At 51.8% G+C, this 23,756-nt stretch overlaps 1 protein-coding gene across 1 annotated transcript; it reads right to left on the bottom strand.

Moving 5' to 3' along the window:
• Nucleotides 1-4,263: 4,263 nt before the first annotated feature.
• On the bottom strand, nucleotides 4,264-15,851 carry KRT71 (keratin 71). Its single transcript, XM_003906425.2, has 9 exons — nucleotides 12,958-15,851; nucleotides 10,347-10,561; nucleotides 9,610-9,670; nucleotides 9,036-9,131; nucleotides 8,487-8,651; nucleotides 8,192-8,317; nucleotides 6,639-6,859; nucleotides 5,915-5,949; nucleotides 4,264-5,095 (listed from the first exon to the last, which is right to left on the bottom strand). Exons 1-9 carry the CDS (start codon nucleotides 13,402-13,404, stop codon nucleotides 4,884-4,886), a joined length of 1,578 nt encoding a protein of 525 aa, XP_003906474.1. The 5' UTR covers nucleotides 13,405-15,851; the 3' UTR covers nucleotides 4,264-4,883.
• Between the last annotated feature and the right edge of the window lie 7,905 nt (nucleotides 15,852-23,756).

Below are 23,756 nucleotides of genomic sequence, written 5' to 3' on the forward strand. Positions count from 1 at the left end.
CTCGGGTCACGCTGCGGGCCTGGGAAGGCCAAGGGTAGGGCCAGCTGGGGAGAGAGTCCTCATTGCTGGCCGTGGAGGGAGTGAGCTGTTGGGAGCAAGGGCCTGTGTGGCTGGAGGGTGGAGGTCAGATGTAAGGTAGAACTTTTCTGTAAAGGATGGGAGACATGAGGATGACCAGGATGGCCATCTCCAGCCTGCTGGGCCACCACACCAATGTCTGAAGAAAGGCCAGCGCCCGGAAGAGGCCACTTGCACGGCCGGCACTGTCTCCTCTCTGCCTCTCCAGACCCTTCGTGCTGGTCTCAAGTTTCATTCTGATGCTTCTGCTCCCAGTTTACTCAGCTCAGGATAAGCTGCCCATCCCAGCATGCTCCAACCTCTCTCCCTCCAAAGTCACGCCCACCCTCCACATCCCGGCTCCACCTCAGTCCACCACCTCCTGTCTCTCCCACCTCCTCCCTGTCCCCATTGCTTCCTGTGGGGCCCACACCTCCTCCACTGCTCTGGCCACCTCTGAACCAGGGCTTCAAGGAAAGCAAAAGTGGAGCTGGGTCCTAGGCACTGTCCAGACGCCCCCAACACTGAGAGGATCCACCTCCATGGCCTGGAAGTGACAATGGGCCACAGCCTCTGCAGGCAGCCTGCAGTAGGAAAGCCCAAGGAAAAGGGACCCAGCCAGTGCCTGGGACCCAGAGACGTCAGGCTTTGGCTGATGGAATATGACAGAAGTGCCAACAGAAAATGGGCAGGGAGCCTGCAGGGCATCATGGGAGGGTGAAAAGTTGCAGCCGCTGGAGAGGCAGGGGCACAGAGTTCCCATCCGGGGAGGCAGGGCAGTGGTGTGGAAAGAGTGTGGGTTATGGAGAGACAGACCTCACTGGATTCTGGCTCTGCAGCCCTGGGGTTAGTATGTCTCTGCCTTGGGAATAAGAACACCCGCCTCAAAGGGATGACACAGGAGCTGTGCCCAGGCTCCAGAGCCTGGCCCATGGAAGGTGCTCCATAAACATCAACTTCCATTTCCCCTGCCCGGTACTCTGGGTTTGAAGTGCAGGACAGGCCATGGGGGCGAGGCTCTGCAGATGGAGAGAAGTAGTTGAGCAGTGGCCAAGGCTGGGAGGCCTCCACCACCTCGGCAGGACCCCCAGGTGCCGTGGGGAACCTGCTGCTCTCCTCAGTCCCAGAGGTGTCCTGAGGGTGCCAACCTCCATGTCTACAGCCAGCTTGACCCCCAGCAGCCCCTGATAGTTCCGCCTCTGTGCTGCTGTGTCTGGCTTGGCCTGCTGCAGGCACCCTCCAGCTGGGTGTCCCAAGGACCAGCTCCTGTCAGTGTCCGCAGGGAAAGCCTGGAGTCAGAACTGCAGGGAAAGCCTGGAGTCAGAGGAGAGACAGGCCATCGGCTCCTGCTGAGTGCAAATGGGTGCCAGGCACATGCTGGGAATATGAAGGTGAAGGCAATCCAGTCTCTGGTCACTGACACTGGAAGAGATGCTAGAAAGGACCGGTAAGTCCTTTCTGTTGGAGTAACTGGAAGAGAGAAGGGCTCTCTCCCAAGCAGCACTGTCTGCACTTGAGGAAACAGACTCTACAGCAAACAAACTATGACTCCTCTCCTCCTCTCCCAGAGTCCTGCAACCACAGCCCCCTCTGCCTTTGGATACCTTCCTCACCCCGCCCCAGGCCAGCAGCCCTGCCCCAGGCTCCTTCTTGCACCAAGTGCTCCTGCTCAATGAAGCTGTCTAGTTGCTTGTAGTGTTGTCTTGGGCCAGTCTCTGTCCCCAGCCCAAGAGATGCTCCACCTTGGGATTGACTCACTGACATTTTGTTCCTGCTGGTAAACTATACGGAGCATTTCCTGCTATATACTACAGAGGCCACCCCCCATCGGGACACCCGGGTCTTGTGAAGAGTCCCTGCAGCACTAGTCCTCTTCCACATTTACCCTGTGATTGCCTCTTCCTGGAACCTTCCAGGTGGGAGAAGCAGGCAGGTGGCAGCACTTCCAAGGCGAACTCCTGTCCAGATTTGTGAGTCGGAGACCTACACCCACTCTCCTCCCCGTGGCCCCCTAAAAGGCAAACAATACACAGGGTATCCTTGAGGTCTAGCCCAGGGTGGCTATAGATAGGCTGGGGCTCTGATCCTCAATTTTTTTCATCTATGATAATGGCCGTAACAACAGTCCTTCACTCCCAGAGCTGTTCTTAGGCAATGGGTATGAAAATGCTTTGTAAACTGTAAAGCAACAGATAGGCACCCATCAGAAGAAAAATATGTACTATTACTTCCTCCACTGGTTACTGTGGCAGACGTTACTAACCAATCAAACCATTCTTTCCATCTGTATCTGGATGCTACCACAGCATCCCCCAAATCACAATTTAGGCTGATGGCTCCCAGCTCTGGTTGCTCATTAGAACCCCTTTGCTGACTTTTAAAATATACCAGTCAGTGCTTAGGCCCTAATTCCAGTAGCCTTACTTAATTGTTTCGGAGTAGAGGCTTAGACATCAGTATTTTTCTAAGTTCCCGGGTTATTTTTTAGTCTGTGTAAACAACTACTACTCTTGGCAGCCATGATCAAATTACCACACAGATTCACATGGTGGCCACCTTGCCTGCTAGTCATTGTCATTATTCCCTTTCCTCAGATCCCTCACTTGCTCCCAAAATTGTCCATCAAGCCCTGAGCTCTCATGCTGGAACCTGTCAAGCTGATAGCTCAGGCCCCTACCATGGGCCCCAGGGCTGGGTTTCTGAGTCTCCTGCAGAAGGCTCCAGTCTCCAGCACTTTGTTTCGTGGCTCTAGAAAACAGACTCAGAACCTAGGATAACCCTGCCCACTCAGGAGACCTCTGTGAGCCCTGGAGCATAAAGGGAGTTCTTCCCTCCCTCCTCAAATCTGCGTGATAAACCAGCATCATCTAGAGAAGCCTCCACCTCCCCATTTGGAATCTAGCCACTTCTTTTAGCCTCTCACCTGGAAAATTATTTCTGCTATCCAGCCTCGGTCCCTACTGTTGCAAAGGCAGGAGGCTAGCAAAGGCAGCAGGTGTGCATGGTGCCTTCACTGAAGAAATGGCAATGTCTGTGCCCAGTACTGAACACACACACACACATGCCTCACCTTATCAACCAAGCTTGCAAACATGTTGTTGAGCCTTATTCCACTTACCCACCTGCTAGATGGCGGTGCTGACGGGTTGATGACAGCCAGGAGTCTCCGACTCCGACCACCTCCTGGGCAGGGGCTTTTGAGCCTTGCTCTAAGTCTCAGTTACTACTCTAAATGTCCTAGATGTCAACTCAGACCATCTGTCCCTTCCTCTGGACCCTCTGTCTTCCTCTTCCATTATACTTGCTCTTCTTGCCCCAAATTCTCATCCTCTGATCCCTCTCTAGCCCAGCCCCAACCCCAGGCCTCCCTGCTCCTCCACGAAACTGAAACCCTCTTCCTTCCCCCAAATGACGTCATTAGTGTGGCTACCGTGAGACTAGATGGCTGCCTATTCACTACAAAGACATTGGTTTCCCACTCACCTGCAAATGCCCTGCGCCTCCTACTCCTCCCCTGCCCACCCCAGACACAGAGCTGGCCTGGGGAGTCTGTCTGTTCACTCTCCTTACACCCCTTGCCAAGGCAGGACTGGCCATCACCATAGTGGTTCTGGAAGGTGGGGTAAGAGTATGTCTGGGGCAGTGCCAATGCCACAGTCACTGAAATTCATAGCCCACCCCCACCCCATGGTGGGACCCCAGCTCACTCCTCCCTACTCCAGCCCCAGCTTCCAATACTTGTTACTTATCTTTCCATCAGAGAGGCCCAGAGTGTGGGACTCCTACCTGCTGACCCCCTCAGGAAGCCAGGCCTCTGAGCAGTGAGGAAAGCCTGGACAAATGCAAATACCTGTGCACTAAGCCCACCTTCTGATGAGGAAAGGTGCAGTCTCAGAAAGAGGCAAGGTCATGTCAGGAACACGACAGTTTGTGCAAGTCCATCTGCTGAAGCCTCCAGCCAATACATGCACATGCTTTCTGGGCTTCTCCTTTCCCCGCTCCCTGCCCCTCCTCCCAGACCCTGCTCCACACCCCATTTGCCTCCTGAAAATTAACACAGATGTACAGGCTGCATGGGCAATACACAGTGATGTACTTGTGTGTGTGTGTCTGTGCTTCGTGCATTCATGAATGTACATGGTGTGCGCTCATGTGAGTGAATTGAGGTGCTTGGGTGTACTTTGAATACTCAGAGACCAAGCCATCAGATTGTGCTGTTTATTGAGGATGCAACAGACGAAGACCGTTAAGAATAAAGGAAAAGTGAACAGTCCTGCTCTTCTCTGCTTCTGGGTGCAGGTAAGTGGAGAAAAAGGCCTTGAATTGCACTTGGTCCCACTCAGATCTGAGACTGAGCTAGATGTGGGGGTGGGGACTGGGCCACTCTTGATTGTTTGTCCTTCAGTCCTCCCTTTCTTGAACATAAAACCAGCTCCTAGCATAGGCAGGAGCTATGCTAGGCCTCAGTGTGTGCAGGGCCTTGGGCAGAGGCCCAGGGAGCACAGCAGAGTAGTTAGCAACTGAGCCAGAGGCAGGGCAGAAGAGGAAAGCTGGGAGCCAGGACCTGAGCTGGTGGTGTAGCCGGGGGACCACAGCCAAGGAGTGAATACGGTGTGTGCAGGGAGGAATTTCACCAAGTTTGGTCATCCAGGCCTTCCCAGGCTCAGGAAGACACAGGCTTGGAGAAGTGGGTGGCCAAGGCCAGTGCCAGGTGCATGAGAGCAGGACCAGCAGTGTGGAGATGGAGCTAAGAGTGGGCTGTGGGAAGTACAGTGTGGGATCCAGAGCCAGGTCATGGAATGAGGCGGGGCCCGGGGCAGTCTTCTCTACCGACTGGCTTTCTTGGAAGGGGCACTCAGGCTGGAACCCTTTCCCAGGGTGTCTTTGTAATCGCTGGCACTGCCCCGGCTCCTGCCCTCCCCACCTCTCACGCTGCACACTCCAGAGATGCAGCCGCTGCTGTTGGCCACGTAGCCGCCGCTGACCGTGCTGGGCCGGAAGCCATAGCCACTGCCGCCGCTGGTGCTGCTGATGATGGCTGCAGGAGGAGCCGAAGCCAACGCCCACTCAGACAGAGAGCTGGGGAGGCCTCCTTTACCCAGGGCAGACAGGGCTCTTCTTGGAGGAATTGAGGGGGGAGACACACACCACTCCCTCCCCCTGGGGAGAATGTACCAAAGACAGCTTCCCTCATGCTCTGACCTTGGCTTGCTCAGCTTATACCCAGTCTGACTGGGTCTTGCCCCATTAATGCTCAGTGGCCCAACTCCTTGGTCCAGGTACCAATACGCCTACCTGTCCTCCTGGACACCCACCCACTGCCCTTTCTATTAGCCTTTTTGCTAAACTTTCCAGCCTCCAACCTTTCCCTCCTGCTAGCTATCCCACAGCAGGCATCTTTTCCAAGCTCTGGTTTAACTCTTTTAGCACCGCTAAGCAATGCAGTGACCTGATACTGCCAGCTTGACCTCTGAGATCCTTCATTCTCTCACTCCCTCAGCCCTCCCTACTTCCCAAGCCCAGGTCTGATTGCAGTTTGCAAACCTGACCCCCTAAGCCTCACACAGACCCATGCATCATTTTTCTGCAACATGACCCTTGTTTTCCCATGACAATAGCTTTCCCTTGCTGCCATCCCCTAGGAACACAAAGTCGGAGAGATAAGAATGAAAGAGGCCTGGCCTAGGAGTTAGGAAAGCTGATTCTGGCCATGGCTCTGCCATCTGGCTTTGTGATCTCAGGCAAAGCTTTTCCCTCTCTGGTTCTTTGATCCCTCATCTACACACACAGGGTGTAAATAAGGTTCTTTCCAGTCTGCAGATTTTACAGTTTTAGGTCAAAGCATACAAATACTTACAGATGCTGACAGGGGAGGGAAATTCTCCTGACATCCTGTTAAGGAGAGAAATAAAATAAGAGAGAGAAGTCATTCAGCTCACAGTCTCTTCAAAGCTACTGCCATCCCCAGCCTGATGTGGGTTTTTGAACCCAACAGGCACCTGTTGACATTCCAAATTTCTTTGATATAAATAGAGCCTGAGAAGTTTTGGAGACTACCCCCGAATCTTTGGGGTAACCAGACAACAACCCTAGTTAGACAATAGTTTACAAGAGGTGCACACATGGGGGCAGTGTATCTACCTCCCACGTGTCAGGTCCACACACCAGCCTGCCCATCCCTGTAGAGCCCTGGGGAAGCTGGGGTGGCGGCCCCAGCACACCCTCAACAAGCCCATGTTGCACGTGGACAGATGAAGAAGAGAGAACAAGAATGCCTAATAGAGTAATGGGGTTTTGCAGGGAGCAGGGTGGTGGATATTTCTAGTATGCCTGGGAAGAATGAGCAAATCTGCGCAGCTTTCCGCATAGCACAGTGCCTGCCATGAAACAAGCTCTCACAGTCTATTATGAGTGGATACTCATGTCCACTCGTGGTAGTATTATTAATTACTATCATTATTTCTATCATCACCCCACCACTTCCCAAGAACTCGTGTCTTCCGGATTGAGATGTGTTAGGGTTTCTCCTTTGGGTCTTCCCAAACCCCTGGGGTCCTCCTGCCTGGGCACGCCCCACCCACCTGCACTCCTCGCTCTCCAGCAGCTTGCGGTAGGTGGCGATCTCCATGTCCAGGGCCAGCTTCAGGCTCATGAGCTCCTGGTACTCGCGCAGCATCCGCGCCAGCTCCTCCTTGGCCTGGTGCAGGGCGCCCTCCAGCTCATCCAGCTTGGCCCGGGCGTCCTTCAGGGCATTGTCTCCCCGCTGCTCAGCATCAGCAATGGCCGTCTCCAGGTTGGAAGCCTAAGGAAGGAATTGGTGAGATCGAAAAACTGGGAGGAGCCACTGCGGCTATCCACATCCAAATCCCTCTGGGTCCTTAGAGAGAGGCCCATCTCCACCCTACACACCACCACACTTCTTTTGCAGCCAGAGCCCCTTCTGGGGCTGGCGCGTCCCTCCTTAGCTCTAGCCCCATTCCCTGTGTTGGATGTGTGGGTGATGGAAATCATGCAGCCCTGCCCTCCTGAGCGCCACTTTAGTTCAGCATAAAGACATTTATTCAGCCATATTGTACCAAGGGCACAAAATGAATGACAGTAATGCTCTTGAGTTGTTTAGGTCTGGGAGGAGAGATGGTTGAATACGCTGTGGCAGACGAAAGGGCAGCAGCTGCCCAGGAGCATGGCACCACAGGTGAGGGGGACAAGGAAGGGCACACCTCAGGAACAACTGTTATTTGCCAAGCACTTAGTGTATGCCAGCACCACCTCAATACTGTACATACCATTGACATAAGTTAGCTCATTTAGTCCTTGCAACACCTTGTGAAGTGAGCAGAAGTAACCTGTCCAAGGTCACGAAGCAGCTAAGTGTTAAAGCCCACAAGAGAATAGAAGGAGCACAGGACTAGGAGTCAGGAGACCTTGGTTCAGATCACAGCTCTGCCACTTACCAGCTGTGTAACCCCCTTATCCTCTCTGAGCCTCAGTTTCCTCATCTGTAACAACAGCGAGGGCAACTGTTGCCTCTCAGGGTCTTGGTGAGGATGAAGTGTGATCGAAGAATAGGTGCTGCTGCCATTGTTATCATATATGTACATCTTGTGCCTCACCTACAAGCCGAGGCTATATCCTATACTCCTGGGAGCCAGTCCTTAACAAGGCACCTTAATGGGTGCTCCCTGAGCCCATTTCTCCATCTCAGTCATTAACTCCACAGATGTTTATCAAGCTGTGACTATGTGGCAGGCACTGTGCTAGATGCTGGGGAAACAGGGCACAAAGCAGCCAGCTCCCTGCCCCCTTTCAGTCTAGTGGCAGTGTCAGTAATAACAGGAAGTGTGACAAGTACAGGGAAGCACAGGTGCAAGGAAGGCACATCGCTCGGGGGAGGTCCTAGCCCAGTGCCGAGGAGGCTTCCTAAGGAGGGGCTTCGAGGCCGAGGTCCTTGGAGTGAGTCAGAGATCAGTAGCCCCCACGGACGTCCTGCTCCGGGTGTTTGAGGCAGCGACCTCACTGGCCTCCTCTCTTCTCCCAGGCAGTGATCTAGGAAGCTGATGTTCTCAGCAGCTCATCTCCCTTCCACTCATGCTCCCCTGCACTTGACCACAGGCCAAGGCCAAGGTGCTTTCACCTGCTTCTTCACGTTCTCGATCTCTGAGCGGATTCTCTGGATGAGCCGAGTGAGCTCCGAGATTTCATTCTTGGTGTTTTTGAGGTCATCCCCATGCCGGCCAGCTGCCAGCTGTAGCTCCTGGAACTGGGGACCCCAAAGCGCAGAGTCATGAACGTGTCGTGGGAGTGCATGTATCTCGGGGTCAGAACACAACAGACACTTACCGGGACACTGCCTCTATTCTGGGCAAGATCTGTACCCGTCTGCTGCCTGCTGGCATCACCCTCCCTGGACCCGCCTCAGCCCAACTCACCTTGGTCTGGTACAGGGCCTCAGCCTCGGCCTTGCTCTTCAAGGCGATCTCCTCATACTGGGCGCGCACCTCGTCGATGATGCTGTCCAGGTCCAGGTTCCGGTTGTTGTCCATGGACAGGATGACGGACATGTCGCTGATGTGGGACTGGATCTGAGTGATTTCCTGCAGGGGACATAGGGATGGTCTCTCAGCTCAACCACTGTCAGAGGTCAACCACCTCCCCTACACAAGATGAGCAAATTCTGGTGATACCATCTTGGAGGCTGGAACCCAGGGCTGTTGCCTTCCAGGGTTGTTTACTTTGTGGCAAAGTAAGTTCCCTGCTGGGCCCAGACAGATTCCCACTGCCGTGTAGCAAGGGCCTGGCCCATTCCCTTCCCGCTCAGAGGGTGGAGACTGAGGAGACTTGCAAGGCTGATGCGGGAGATGGATGGCTAACTGAGGGGTCTTACTGAGGGCTGGGGCCTCCATGTCTCCCGCAGCCCCTAGAATAGAATTTAACCCACCAGCCTTCCCCAGATGAACCGGGTGGACAGACAGACTTACGGCTTCAAAGAGACACCTGAAGAACTTGATCTCCTGGTCCATGGATTCCACCTTGGCCTGCAGCTCCACCTTATTGGCGTAAGCCGCATCCACATCCTGAAAGATGCCCACACCATCCCCTGTCACTGCCGGTACAGCCAAGAAGACAGCAGCGCCCCTGCCTGGTTCCCCGCGTGAGGAAGGAGTCACTCTCTTCTCTTCACCTTGCCTTGGGAAAGGAGATAAAGGAGCAAAGGCCCAGCCCCACCCCACCCCACTCTGGGAATCTGAAGTGCCTGTGGTGTCTGAGCCGGGTCCCAGGGCTGCAGGGGAGCCCCTGAGTCTTGTCCTCCGTATTCTTCTCCGTGTTCGAACCACAGCCCCGTTGGACATGGAGTCAGGCATCCTCTCACCGGCACTCTCCCTGTCTTTTCATTCTTTTTTCTGGATAGTCTTTCATCAAGCTTTTCTCTGCCTTCACCTCACTCTTCCTGAATCAGTTTACCTCGAGAGGGGCTAACAGAGCACCTTAGCAGGCTCCGTTCCTCCAGGTCCCAGGCCAGCCCCCAGGATTCAGGGCCTGCCATCCTCTCACCTTCTTAAGCAGCACAAACTCGTTCTCCGCTGCTGTCCGCTTGTTGATTTCCTCCTCATACCTGTGGGAATGCGAGGGCCCATTGGTTAATATCTCTCACTGAAAGCCTTTGCTTGCACAGGGCAGAGTTTGAGCAAGGAGCAGCATGTCCATCAGAAGATACAGGTGCTGGAGGCCGCAGAGTACTGGGCAGGGGTGAGTTGGGGAAGGCTTCCTGGAGGAGGGAACATGCTAACCAGTTTGGAAAAATGAGACTGTTGAAGATCCAACTTGGCAAATGAGGAAGGAGCACATGGAGCGAATGCCCTGTGGGACTCTCAGAGGAAGCAAGATGTGAACTGCCCTCCCCAAATTTGAGTACAGCTTTGCAAATGACAAAGTGCTTAACCTGCATTTTCTCAGTTACCCCTGAGAGCAGTCTTGGAGCCAGATGCACTTAACCCTCCTCTTACATGGGAGGAGAACGTGAATGGTTTCCCCAAACAGTCCCTAAACCCAGAGCCGGAGATAACCCTCTGCCCACTGCCCAGCTCACTGGGCATTTGTCCTAAGAGTCAGGCCAGAGGCTGGAGGAGCAGAGAGCAAGTTCCAGAGTTTTGTTGGGGTGATTCTGCTTGGTATGACCAAGAACAATGCCCCCCACCGACCTCCAAAATGTTTAAGCTGGGGTGACTGCCAGGGGTCCCTCAGAGGGACAGCAGCAGTTGTCCAGTTACAGGGGGTCTCCTCCTGCTCACCTCTTCTTGTAGTCCTCCACTACGTCCCGCACATTCCTCAGCTCTGAGTCCAGCCTCACCCTGTCCCCGGACAGCGTCTCCAGCTGCTTCCGCAGGTTGCTGATGTAGCCCTCGAGAATGGGCTCTAGATTGTTCTTGCAGTTGTTCAGGTCCAGCTGCTGCAGCAGCTCCCACTTAGTCTCCAGCACCTGGTTCTGCTGCTCCAGGAACCGGACCTGGAACCCAAATCCCAGAAACTGCTGAACCCCTGTGGTAATAGTCACACGTGTCTCTCACAGGGCATTGTGCAAAGCCTCTATCTGCATTTTCTCCTCAATAGAGCTGAAGGAGGTGGGCAAATCATTACTCTCTGCCGCGGAGAAAAAACTGAGATGCAAAGCAACTTAGCTTCTTTCCAAGGCCCAACAGTTTAAGAAGCAGTGGAGCCCGGAACTGAACCTAGACATGTGTCCCTGTAATCCGTGCATCCAATCACCCAGCGCCCACCATGGCCGCACTAACTCAGGGCATGGCTGTGATTGAAAATACCAGCAGAGAAGCCAGGATGGGTCCATCATTTTGGACAGGTTGACCATCCTGAAGAACAAAGTCTGCTCTTCATTTCAGGGCATATCAGAGCTCACTAAGGCTTGGGCCAAGGGCTTCTAGGGATTTTAAATGCCTGGAGCAGGCACCAGCTTCATCTCTGCTGATAGCCTCTCCTCTCCCTCCTTGGTCCTGCTCCCCAGAATGATCTCTACAACAAGCATGGCACATGGAACACGATGGACAGATGGAGCTCCTGATCCCATTGCAGCCCCTCGCTGAGCCAGGAAACCGACCAGAAGGAGTTGTCCACACACATCTCTTGTTTGGTTTTTGGGGATGAGGAGCACAGTTTTTAAAATGTGACTTCCCTTAATCTACATGAGCACAGCTACTGCTTGAATAAGTTTGTCTTCCTCCAAATCAGAAACACAAGACATGGGAAAACTATCTAAGAATCGGTGTTGAGATGGAATTATTCCCTGAAAATTTGTCTCTAGCTCATCATCCAGCATTTGGTCTGGTTTAATCAGTCCTGAGTTTTCATGTGATCTACAAAGCTGAGCATTAACCACAGAGTAAACCCTGCATCTGAGACACCACAATACACACCTGCACTACTGAACACATCTGGATGCCAAAAGGATTTACCCGTCTTCTCTGGCTGCCTGAGGTTAAGGGACTGAGCTCTGGAGACTGAAATTATTTGGGAACTGTCCAAGCCTTTCAGCCTCCTTCTCCTCCCTCTGGGCAGATCATCTTTATAAACAAGATGTGACTGTCCTCATGTTCATCTTTCTTCCCATGTGTCCAGACTTTATCCCTCAAGATTTTGACCACCTGAGCCAAGAATCAGTCCACTCCCATCCCCCAGACCCCAACTCAGAACACTTTGATCTTGCAGATATGAAAAGGCTTAGAAGAATAAGAAGCCACAGAGCCAGTCCTAGCCCCTGAGGCTGAGCCGAGGGCAGCAGGGACTCCTCCAGGCAGGAAGTGTGAGCTGCAGGAGCTAGCTAAGCTCTGATGGCCACATGACCATCTCACCCGTAGGCTTTGTCCCGGGTTGACCAGTCCTTAGTGCCTGACTGTCACAGAGCCAACACACCCCTCCAGTCTCCTCCTCTGGGTCTGGAGGCAAAAGGTTGAGGGTCCAGCCTCACTCTTCCCTTTCCCCAAATGACCTTGGGAATGCCATTTACCTACATGCCTTCAGTGACTCATACAATAGGGATAATTATTTATTCTCTGCCAGAAGTCAGGGGCCTATCTGGACTGTGTTATCTCTTCAGGTGTCTAGACACCTTTGATTCCTCCCCAGAACATCCCTTCCCCACCTTCTGGAGATAAGAAATGAGAGTCACAATCACAATCATTTTTGTAGTACTTAGTGTGTGTCAGGCTTGTGACAAGATCTTCACCTGCATTTTCTTTTATAAGCTTGACAACAACCCCAAGACAGGGGTTATTATCCCCATTTTAGAGATGAGGAGATGGAAACACAGACAGGTAAATAACCTTCCCAGAGCCACGCAGCTGGCCAGCGGTGATGCGAGAGCACTGTGGAGTCCCCTTCCCCAGTACCCTCTTCTGCCTCTCAAGAAAGTCTTCAACTGACTGGAGCAAATGCCCACAGCAGACATCGGCGAATCAGAGGGCTTGAAGTGGCCCCTTCCTGCTGCTCCTGATCCACTGGGCAAGTGACTAGTGGGCAGGACAGCCTGCCAGGGGAGCACAGGCTTCCCTGCTTACTCTGGGTGAGACTGTCTCTCACAGGCCTTTTCTGCACACGGCCTGCAGGCCCAGCAATGGCACCAAGCTAGCCCTCAAGAGGAAGGACCACATCTCTCGCTGGGAGCCCTGAGAAGCCTCTGCCAGTAGAAACTGACCTGCCTCTGTTTTCTCTCTGGAAAGACAACACGGAGAACCTTATACAGGTCACCCTGTTGATGGGTTGTGCCTATCTTGTCCACAGTAAAGGCCTCCTCACACTTAACCTCAATCTCTCCTTCTGTAACAAAACCTTATGTTCCAAGAAGAGAAGAGGAAGGCTGTTCACAGGTTCCCCAGGTCCCGGAAGACCCACCTTGTCGATGAAGGAGGCGAACTTGTTGTTCAGAGCCTTGATCTGCTCTCGCTCCTGGGCACGCACTTTCTGGATCTCGGGGTCCAGCTCCACGTTGAGGGGGGCCAGGAGGCTCTCGTTGACGGTAACCTGGTGGATGCCTCCAGGTGGGCACACAGTTGGGCACACAGGCCCCAGGGCCACACTGCCAAACATGCTGCCAGCAAAGCCGCTGGCCCGGCCCCGGCCAAATCCATAGCCTCCACTCTTCCCGCTGCCACTGGCCACATTGAGGGAGATGCTCCGGGCTCCCCCCAGGTTGTAGAGGCTCCGACTGCCAAAGCCCCCACTGAGCCCTTTGCTCCCTGCCCGGAAGGAGGATGAGCTGCCCCCCGAGAGCACAGCCGAGCAACCACTGAAGCCCCCCTTGGCAGCAGCTCCTGACTTGCAGGTGAATTGGCGGCTCATGTTGCTGTTGGAGACAAAGCTCAGATGCAGGAGGGAGGAAGGCAAAATCCCAAAAGGTTCTGCTAGTTGTAGTGAGGACTGGCAGGTGCCTTTATATGTGCTTGGCACTAGGGCTTGTGGATGGGCAGTCAAGAGCTTAATTCGTGGGTTTGGCTTGCCTGGGAGCAAGAAGTCATTTTCTCTATGCTGAGCTAGAGATCAAGCCCTCCCCACCTCTGAAACAACATTTAACCTTCAAATTGCTGGGCTTGCAAGCTTTGCTCATGTAATTTGGGTCTTATCTAATTAACCTGCTGTTAGAGTAATTTGCCCCAGGCCCCAGCCTCTCCAGGGGGATGTCACTGGCACTGCGCCATCCCTATCCTGATTAATCTTCTCTGGGTTGTTGGCTTCCTCCTGGGGATACAGCAGATGAAGACAGGATGGACTTTCCTGGACAGTTCAGGACACTGGGTATAGTACCAGGGCCTCCAACTGCTGTTCTCCTCCTTCCTGGAAAGGGACAGATCATTCAGGCATCACCTCTCCCCAGGCCTCCTGGAAATATAACCCATAGAGAGCAGCTGCTCTCACTTACGGGCTATTAGGAGGTAGAGTGACACTCTCCCCAGCATGGGATAGGAGCAGCCCAGGCCAGAGCCAACCATGGGCACTATCCTCACTTCACCCCTCTCAAACACCCATAATAAAGCAGGCTGGAGGCTTCAAACACTGGAGAAAATGACGAGGAGAAAAGGAGGATGGAGTTGGGGCAGGTGGCTGAGAAATTCGGGGACTCGACTGGAAGGAGGTACAGAGAAGACAAAGAGAGAGGCTGGCCCATGGCCTGGAGGGTTACGGAGATTCCCGGGTGGTCCGTTTCATCATTTCTGTCTCTCCTCCAGTGTGTAGCTGCTAATAAGACTAGGAACAACTTGAGGACAGCAATCATCTATTTAGAGTTCAAATAAAGAAGCTGTTATCAACATGAAACTTAACTCCTATTGCATCTCTCCAGGCCCAAGTGGGCCAAGAACAAGGCTGGCTGAGCCCTCCACAGGAGTGCAAGCCTCTAGGCAAGCTCAGGCCAGAAAGACCCAATGGGGGTGACCCAGTAAGCACGATGTCATTCTACTCCAAACAGTCCTTTGATGCCAGCCCCAGAGATGCTGCAGGCCCTGCATCCTAGCCACTGGCTCCCATGATGGGCCCCAGCTACTCCCATGATCTCCATTGCCACTGTGGCCCTATTCAACCCAAGGCAGCTCTGTCCCTGAAGATCACCCTTGCCCAGAGATCCCTGCTGGAGCCCCATGGGTGAGCTGCAGCTCTTGGCTGGGTGGGGCACTGGAGGGAAGAAAATCTGGAGACAGGCTGGTTTAGGGCTCTCTCTCACGTTGTTTAGGGGAAGAGCCTGGACTCCAGTCCCTCCCACTCCTCTGCATTCCTTCCTCTACTCTTGCCCCTGCCATTTTGTCTTCTTCATTCTTACTAAAACCACCAGAATTTTTCTATCCTTCCCTTCTGTCTTTCTCACCTTCCCTCCTCATCCCTCTCCATCCCTCCTCATCTCTCCCATCCATCTTCCCTCCGTTCTTCCCTCTCAGCCTTTCGCCATCTCTTGTTCTGTCACTTCCCTATCCTGCTCTCCTCCAGGAGGTCTTCCTGCACCCACACTGGCCAGGTCTGAGCTCTCTTCACCTCCCTTCTCTCTGAACACATCCTTAGCACGTGCTGGAGGGGCTACAACTCTGCGACAGCTTCCACGGGGCTCCTCTGAAGCCATGTCACATGTCATCTTAGTTTTTCTTTGTAAGGCTAGTAGAGTCTTCTCCAGATTAGAGACCACTTAGTGTACTCTGAGATGGAGCAGGGACCCCCCTCTTAGGGGCCTGCAGGTCCCCTCAAGCATGGAAATAAAGGAAAATCTTGAGTTCCTTCAGGGGAAATTCTGGGCACCTTGCTAGCCTGGAGAAATAAATAAGCAACTTGATAAGCAAGAAAGTAACAGTAGCCCAAAACAACAGCCACGAAAGCTAGAATCGTGGGATGTTTGGTTTCCTTATAGAAACTAAAGATAGCATCTTAACATATGTCCCTGAGTTGTTTGTCAGAAACCTAAACCCCACGAAAAGGGACACCTGGGCATATAGACCTCAGATAAAGGGACACCGGGCACTAAGCTCTGACCACCACTCTTTGTTCTAAATTTCTTCCCAAGGGAACTAGAGAATGTCACACCCACAAACCAGAGCTAACATTCTGTTCTGCTGACCCCAAATTTTTAACAAAGTTTCTCTTCCTTAACAAATTGCAAATCGGAAAATCTTTGAATCTATTTATGACCTGACCTGTAAGCTCCCACTTAAAAACATCCTGACCAAACACAGCATGTCCTCACTCATAAGTGGGAGTTGAACATTGAGAACACATGGACACAGAAAGGGGAACAACACACACCAGGCCTGTTGGGGGATGAGGGGTGAGGGGAGGGAACTTAGAGGATGGGTCAATAGGTGCAGCAAACCACCATGGCACACGTGTACCTATGGAACAAAGCTGCACGTTCTGTACAGGTATCCTTTTTTTTTTTTTTTAGAAGAAATAAAGAAAAAAAAGACATCCTGCCTTTTTAGGCCAAAGTCAATGCGTAGCCTTCATGTATTGAGTTTTGCCTGCAACTTCTGCTCTGCTGATATTTACTCCACCTTTAAAGCCTCTGATCTTCAAGCCATTGGGGAGGTTGAGACTTCAGCATTAGCTGCCTGGTCGTTCTTGCTTGGTGCCCTGCAAATAAACGCCTTCCTTTCCACTGCTGCAAACCTCTGTGTAGATATCAACAACACTGGATGTCTCATGCCTAATGGCCAGTGTCTTCCTGGGCCAGGCAAGTGGACTCCAGTTTGGTTCTAGAATTCCTGCCTCCCTCCCACCCTTCCTTTCTTCCTTCAGTGGACTTCTACTGAGTGCCTGCTGTATGCTGGCACCATGCTCAGCACGGGGGACACAGGAGTTGGCGGTGTGCACTGAAGACTTGAAGGTTTTCTAGAGCTCTTGCGTGTGGTCCTTCATCTCTGGCTCTGCTGGCTGCATTTCTCGACATGCATGGCAGAGCCCTAGCCAAGCCTTCAGTGTCCCTGCTGCTGCTGCAGCCAACCTGACCCATCCCACAACCTCCTTCTTCGATGCTCCCTGCCCTGGCCAAGGACATCTTGCCCACTGGCCCCACCTTCAACTACCTCCAAAATTTTGCCAAGTTATTCTTACTCAGCCTGGAACCCCTTCTCTCCCGATCTCCTCTGACCCCAATCCCACTGCTCTTCTGAACTCCTGCTTAAAACACTGGATTTTGCAGTCTCCCTTCCCCAGCGTCCCAACTCCTCTGTCCATTGACACCCATGTGCAGGTTGCTGTTTCCTAGGGCCTGGGTCCTGGGTCCTGGGTCCTGGGGACGGTCCCATGTCCACAGTCAATTCGTCCCTCTGTGCCTTCCCTGAGAGCCCAGGACCAGCCTCTAAACACCCACTCCCAGGTACAGGAGAACCAATGAATAGCCCCTTGTTGGAGAAGCAACAAAACAGAGCAGAGTCAGTGCATCTTTAGGGGACTTCTAGCTGTGTGTCCACCTGGAGTGGCACCAGGTTGGAGACCAGGCTACAGGGATCTGAATTCCATGCCGCCACTCAGCAGCACAGTTTGCTTGGTCTCTCTAAGCCTCAACTTCCCCAGCTGTAAACGGGAAATAAACTCCTGGTGGGATAGTTGTGATGATGACACATATTAATCCATAGAAAGTGCCTACTTTATAAAATACATAATAAATGGTATCAGCAACTAAAGCAGAGAGCTCAGTAGAATTGGAGAATTGGCCTGTCCTCCCCTCTCTCGTTTCTCTCCTCTGGACCAGCACATTCCCATGCAGTGTCATCCGATGTTGGAGGAAAGGGAGGGAGTGGGGGTCCCACAGGCCCCAGGCTCAAAGAATCTGTTGACTCAGACCCTCCTTGATATTGGAAAATTCACAGTTAAAAATAAAAATAGTAGGCCGGGTGTGGTGGCTCAGCCTATAATCTCAGCACTTTGGGAGGCCAAGACAGGAGGATCACTTGAGGTCAGGAGTTCAAGACCAGCCTGGCCAACATGGCGAAACCCCATCTCTACTAAAAATACAAAAAAAGAAATAGCCGGGCATGGTGGCTTGTGCCTGTAGTCCCAGCTACTCGGAAGGCTGAGGCAGGAGAGTGGCGTGAACCCAGGAGGTGGAGCTTGCAGTGAGCCGAGATCTAACTACTGCACTCTAGCCTGGATGACAGAGTGAGATTTCATCTTGAAAAACAATAAATAAATAAATAAATAAAAATAGCAGCCACCGTCTAATAAGTGCTAGCCAAGTACAAAACTCAGTAGGAGGCACTTTACAAACATTATAGCAGATCTTTTGGAATTGACCCTTTCATCAAATATTTATTGAACACCTACCAAGTGCTGAGGGGCCATAAAATGTTTCCTGCTCTCAAAGGACTTAGTCTCTTGGTCCCTCCAAATGCCAGCACCCCTGGCAGAAGCAGTTCATCAAGCTATTAACAAGTGGTTAACACCTTAGCATGAATTAGTTAATCAGACACTGGCCATTAGGCATGAGACACCCAGTGTTTTTGATGAGGCCATTGATACAGAAGGAAGGAGAGTTGGGGACCTCCCACAGGAAGGGAGGGCCTAGGTGGGGCTCCTGAGGTGCCTGTGTTTTTCTGGAGGGAAAAACGGGGAGACTGAAGGAAACCAGGACAGGGCCACAGCTCACCAGGGGGACAAAAACCCCCACTCCCCCTAGTCCTGCTTTAACTGAGACCTGGGAAGATTTAGGGGTGGGAGGAGACAGCACCCCTGCCTGGGGAGCCCTCTGGCCTGGTGAGGAGGCAGGATGTGAGCTGCCCATCTGACTCTGTCTTTCTTTCACTCCCTCCATGGGAGGGGGTCCAGCTTTCCACACGAGAATTGAATTCTGAGCAATGTTTGGGCAGGCGTGGACATCTCTGGGCCAGTTATACCCATCTGTGAAACTGTCAGGGGAATGTGTCATATCAGAGGATCAAACCCCCAAGATACCAGGAACATCTGGCTTGGACATTCAAGAACAAATTAAATGGCTTGTTACATTACATTTGTGTGGCTCTTGGTTTTATTGCCACATGTTTTATTTGGTTTACATGTATAATTTGTAGTTTTCTTTGTATTGTTGTTTCTGTGTCTGTGACGATGACCAGTTTGACACATTTGTGTGTGAGCCCACGGCTCTAATTTGTATCTTGTTCTTTCCTTTCAGCACTCTTGGGTCTCATAAGTCTGGGGAGAAGGCCTCCAAGAGCAGGGCAAGAAAACTGAATACATCATTCTTAGCAAACTATCACAAGAACAGAAAACCAAACACCGCATGTTCTCACTCATAGGTGGGAACTGAACAATGAGATCACTTGGACTCAGGAAGGGGAACATCACACACCGGGGCCTATCATGGGGAGGGGGGAGGGGGGAGGGATTGCATTGGGAGTTATACCTGATGTAAATGACGAGTTGATGGGTGCCGCAGACCAACATGGCACAAGTATACATATGTAACAAACCTGCATGTTATGCACATGTACCCTACAATTTAAAGTATAATAATAATAAATAGATTTAAAAAAAAAAAAAAAAAGAAAACTGAATACAATATAAGAGGGTAGTTGCTGGGCGAGTGGATATGGGAATACATAGACGTGGGGACACTAAACCCTCAAGGGCTGCCTGGAGGACAGAGTTTGGATCCCAGTCTCTTAAAGGAAGAAGGCTTGGATGGACAGGCATGGGCATAGAGGAATGAAGAAAACTGCCCTGGGTGGCAGGAAGCAGGTCATTTGTGAGAAAAAGGTCCACCAGGCTGGAGCAATTATGAATAAAGGACAACTTTGGGTGGGGGACTCTAGATGCCAGGCTGTGCATAGATGGGGCGAGTGATGGGGATCCATTGAGGGCTGCTGAGCCAGGGAGGGCCTGAGCAATCCATGTTCGAGGCAGCAGAATCCAGGTGCTATGTGGGCAGGGTTGGCGGGGGTGGAGAGAGGCTGGAGGCACCGAGAGAGGGGCAGGTGGCTCTTTGAGCAAATAATTGTCTCCAAAATTAGAGAGAATGGGCTGAGCTATTTGGATGACATCAGCCCAGGTCCTGCCAGCCCTCCTCAGCAGATGGACCCAGGAAATGAGCATGTCATCTATGGATCCCCCAGAAGTGTCCCTCCTGGCACCCCCTCATCTTCCAGTGGTTTCAGATGGGCAGGGCATTCAGCCCGAGCCAGCCGATGGAGCACAGTGCTGGGGGCCTGGCCACAACCCACCACTCATCAGCGGACAGGACAGCTGGTCAGCATTTTTGCAGCTGCCAAGGCTGCGGGTATACCCAGCCCAGAGGAGCTGGGATATAAAGGACAGGAGGGCTGTCCTGCCAGGCACGGCTCCCCTCCCATTCTGCCATATTTCTGACAGAGAGGGGTCATCTGGGGCTGCCCCTCTCCTCTTTTCCTCCTCACTCAGCTCCTTGGCTGGGAGCACCTCCTTTGAGCCATGCTCCAGCCCCACGCCAAGCCTCTGGTGAAGTGTGTGGACTTGAGACTCTGAGGACCCAGGTCCCAGTCTTGTCTTGGCCACTCACGAACCATGTGACTGTGGGAAGGTCTCCTACCTTCTTAAGCCTCTGTTTTCACATCCCTAAAAATGGGGGTACCAACACCTGCTCCACCTACTCCCCAAGGTGGTTGGGAGGCACCTTGTAAATAAGAATAATGGTGACAATGATAATAATAGTAGTGGTTAACACATATACAATGTGAATGCTGTGAGGCATCCTTCTAAGCGCTTCACATATATTGATTCACATAATTCTCACAACAGCCCTATGAGGTAGGTACCATTATTGTCCCCACTTTACAGATGAAGATGCTGAGACACAGGAAGTTAAGCAGCTTACTCAAGAGAGTAGCTCAACCAGGATTTTTTTTTCTGTCGCCTAGGCGGAAGTGCAGTGGCACGATCTCAGTTCATTGCAACCTCTGCCTCCAAGGTTCAAGTGATTCTCCTGCCTCAGCCTCCCAAGTAGCTGGGATTACAGGTGTGCGCCACCACACCCGGCTAATTTTTGTACTTTAGAAGAGATGGGGTTTCACCATGTTGGCCAGGCTGGTCTCGAACTCTTGACCTCAAGTGATCCGCCCACCTTGGCCTCCCAAAGTGCTGAGATTGCAGGCATGAACCACCGAGCCCAGCCCTCAACCAGGATTTGAGCCAGGGTTCAAACCCAGGCAGGCTGGCTACAGTCTGTGCCCTTAGCCTCCACACCATCCTGGCTTTCTTGAGTGTAAATGTCTAGTGTCCCTGTGTGTCCTGTTCCCAGGTGAGCATGCCCACCTCTAACCCTCACCAGCTCTGGTCTCTGCTCTTTCCTGTCCCTCTGACACCTGAACCACAGTGTGAAAAGCTGAGCTCATCACTTTCTATCCCTAATGTGCCCTCCCACCCAATGAGTGCCCACACCCCCACTCACCCAGGTGCTCCCCACCCTCAAGAAGTCACCTACCGTCTCTTAAGGCAGTTGTTCTGCATCTATTGCCAAGGCATGGCCCAGGCTGCCCCTCATCCTCTCCCCTCTGGAATTCTGGCAGCAGCCTCTTGGGTGGTCCTCCCACCAGCCCACCCTATAAACCCATGGTTTCCAGGATCGACATTTCACACACTCCTGTCTTCCTGTCACAACCCTCCAGCCAGCCACATCTGACCCATCAGTCTCCTTTTCAGCCGCCTTTGCTCTTTTGGAGAAAATAGATGTGATTTCAGGACCTGGGTGAGGATGGGGTTGGGGATGCTTGTGAGGCCCTGGCATGTTTCTTACGGGCAGCTTCCTTTTTCCTGATGTCATGCTCTGGGCTATTCTCCCAGCCTCCTGCCTACCAAGGAGGACATAGCTACTCCGATAAGCCTCCCCTAAGCCCTCCCGAATTCCCCTGGTATCCACCCCTTCCCTGTCAGTGTGAGGCTGCACCTCCTGCTGCTCAGGTTCTGGGTGCATCCCTCCACCCCAAAATGGCCAAAGGCTCCAAGGCTTGATGCATGAACTATGAGCGCTGCATGTCTTACCAGCTGACATATGTTCCAAGGCATATCAGAAGATGTGTGTGCACATCTGTATGTGAATGGCTGGGAGCAGAACAGGTATCCAGCCATTATGAACATGGCTGTCCTCGTTGTCCATGGCTGATATCTCTGACTGGTCAGTGCCTGCTTGTATCAGCTGTTAAATGTTTTGCATCTTCCATAGACATCAGCTTTGTGAACCTACAGCCTCATGTCTATGCATGTGTACATGGGTTTCTGATGACAGTGCACCTGATAATTGCTCCCATCTTCTATTAGCTGTTGCTTTCAGACCCCTGAGTCTCCATTATTCTCCATTAGTGGTTTCTAAGAGGGAACTGATTGTCCCTTTTCATATATTTTCAATATATTCTTTTTCAATAATAGCCATGAGGGGAGGCAGCAATGCAGTGACTCCCAGCTGGTGACCAAGTGAGGGAATCAAATTCATTTATTCATTCATTTAACATCTCTGAGACCATGAAAGCAGGAGAAGTCATGACAGCTTAGACCTGAAAGAACATCCCTTCCCCAGGGCAGGAGCATGGCCAAGGTGACTTTTCAAGGTCATGGAGGATGCATTTCAATGAGACTTTCTCTCCCAATGAACACAGATTACTCAGTTAAGGCCTCCTGCTATACCAAGTTTGGAACCTATAGAGAATGTTTAGAAAAATCAGAAATTGGGAAGGTCAGAGGCAGAGGGAGAGGCATAGGAAGAAGCTGCAGGAAAGGGTGGATGAGGTCCCAGGAGACAGTGCACAGACACTGATTGCTGTATTCTTTTGCAGTCCGTGATCCATTTGACATTTACTAATCAGCCTCTGTGTGCCAAGCATTTGTCACATACTGGGATAGAGGAAGACACCAGCCTGCCTTTGAGAACTTCTCAGTCCAGCAGATAGATCTGCCATTGCAGATCCTTGTAGCTTAAATTAAATCCCAGGTGGAGAGAAGATTCCAGTAGCACCTGGGTTTTGTGCTCACTTGAGCTAATGAACCAAGATAGTGAGTTTGGGAACTTAAGCAAGATTTTGAGTGTCCACTTAAAATCCTAATCCAAGTCACTGTGCAGAGGCCATGACCCTGGCAAAGAAAAGAAATATTGCAGTTTGTTGGCCTCACATGCTTCAGCTCAACAGGCATCAGCAAGGGCTATGAGAGCCACTCAAGGGCACTGAGTTGCTCTTCATGACCAAAGTCTGAGACTCAGGTGGTTAGTTAAGCAAGCACTTAATTAGCCAAGAGAGAGCCAGTGGTTGCCCTCAGCTGGGTGGCGGCCAAGTGTCCAGAGACATGGTCAGCTCTTGGCCATCAAAAGTCCAGCTCCCCCAGGCTTGCCTTGGCCAGTCAAAACGAGGGTAAGTGGTGTCTGTCCCCCTGCTGGCCCTGGACAACTCTGTCTTTATGCCAGGCTGCGATTTGCCACATGGTAGGGAAGGCTGAGAGCGAAGTCCAGGGATACGGTTTCTCTGGCTTTTTGTCTGCTGCACTCCCAAATTTAATTTAATTTTTATTGGGGTGAGATTCACATAACATAAAATTAACTATTTAAAGTGAGCAATTCAGTGGCATTTAGTATGTTCACAATGTTGTGCAACCATAACCTCTGTCTAGTTCTAAAACATTGTCATTACCCCAAAAGAAAGTCCTGTGCCCACTAGCACTTGCCCCATTTCCCCTTCCCCAACTCCTGCAACCACAAATTTGCATTCTATCTGTATGAATTTACCTATTCTAGACACTTCATGTAAATGGAAGTATATAATGTGTGGGGGTTTTTTGTTTGTTTGTTTGGCTTCTTTCCCTTAGCATAATGTTTTTGAGATTCATCCACATTGCAGCATATATCACTAAGTCATTCCTTTTTGTGGCTGAATGATATTCCGTTGAAAGTATATACCACAATTTTTTTTTCTTTTATTGATGGACTTTTGAGTTGTTTCCACATTTGGCTATGGTGAATAGTGCTGCTGTGAACATGCATGTGCGTGTGTATGTTTGAGCACCTGGTTTTAATTTTTTTTTTTTTAATGAGACAGGGTCTTGTTCTGCCACCCAGGCTGGAGTGCAGTGGCACAATCACGGCTTACTGCAGCCCTGAATTCCCAGGTCCAAGTGATCCTCCCAGCTCAGCCTCCCAAGTAGCTGGCACCACAGGCATGCATCACCATACCTAGCTTTTTTTTATTTAAGAGACAGGGTCTCCCTGT

Source organism: Papio anubis, chromosome 9 (genome assembly GCF_008728515.1).
Source record: "Papio anubis isolate 15944 chromosome 9, Panubis1.0, whole genome shotgun sequence".
Taxonomy (NCBI): Eukaryota; Metazoa; Chordata; class Mammalia; order Primates; family Cercopithecidae; genus Papio; species Papio anubis.

Excerpts from the sequence above, each read along its gene's own strand:
- KRT71 (XM_003906425.2), bottom strand. The coding sequence starts at position 13,404 with ATGAGCCGCCAATTCACCTGCAAGTCAGGAGCTGCTGCCAAGGGGGGC. Across the intron at positions 10,562-12,957 it reads TCGCCTCCTTCATCGACAAG|GTCCGGTTCCTGGAGCAGCA; the intron begins GTGGGTCTTCCG and ends TTTGGGTTCCAG. Across the intron at positions 5,096-5,914 it reads TCCCTCCCCTGTCAGCATCT|CCATCATCAGCAGCACCAGC; the intron begins GTAAGTATTTGT and ends CTCCTCCTGCAG.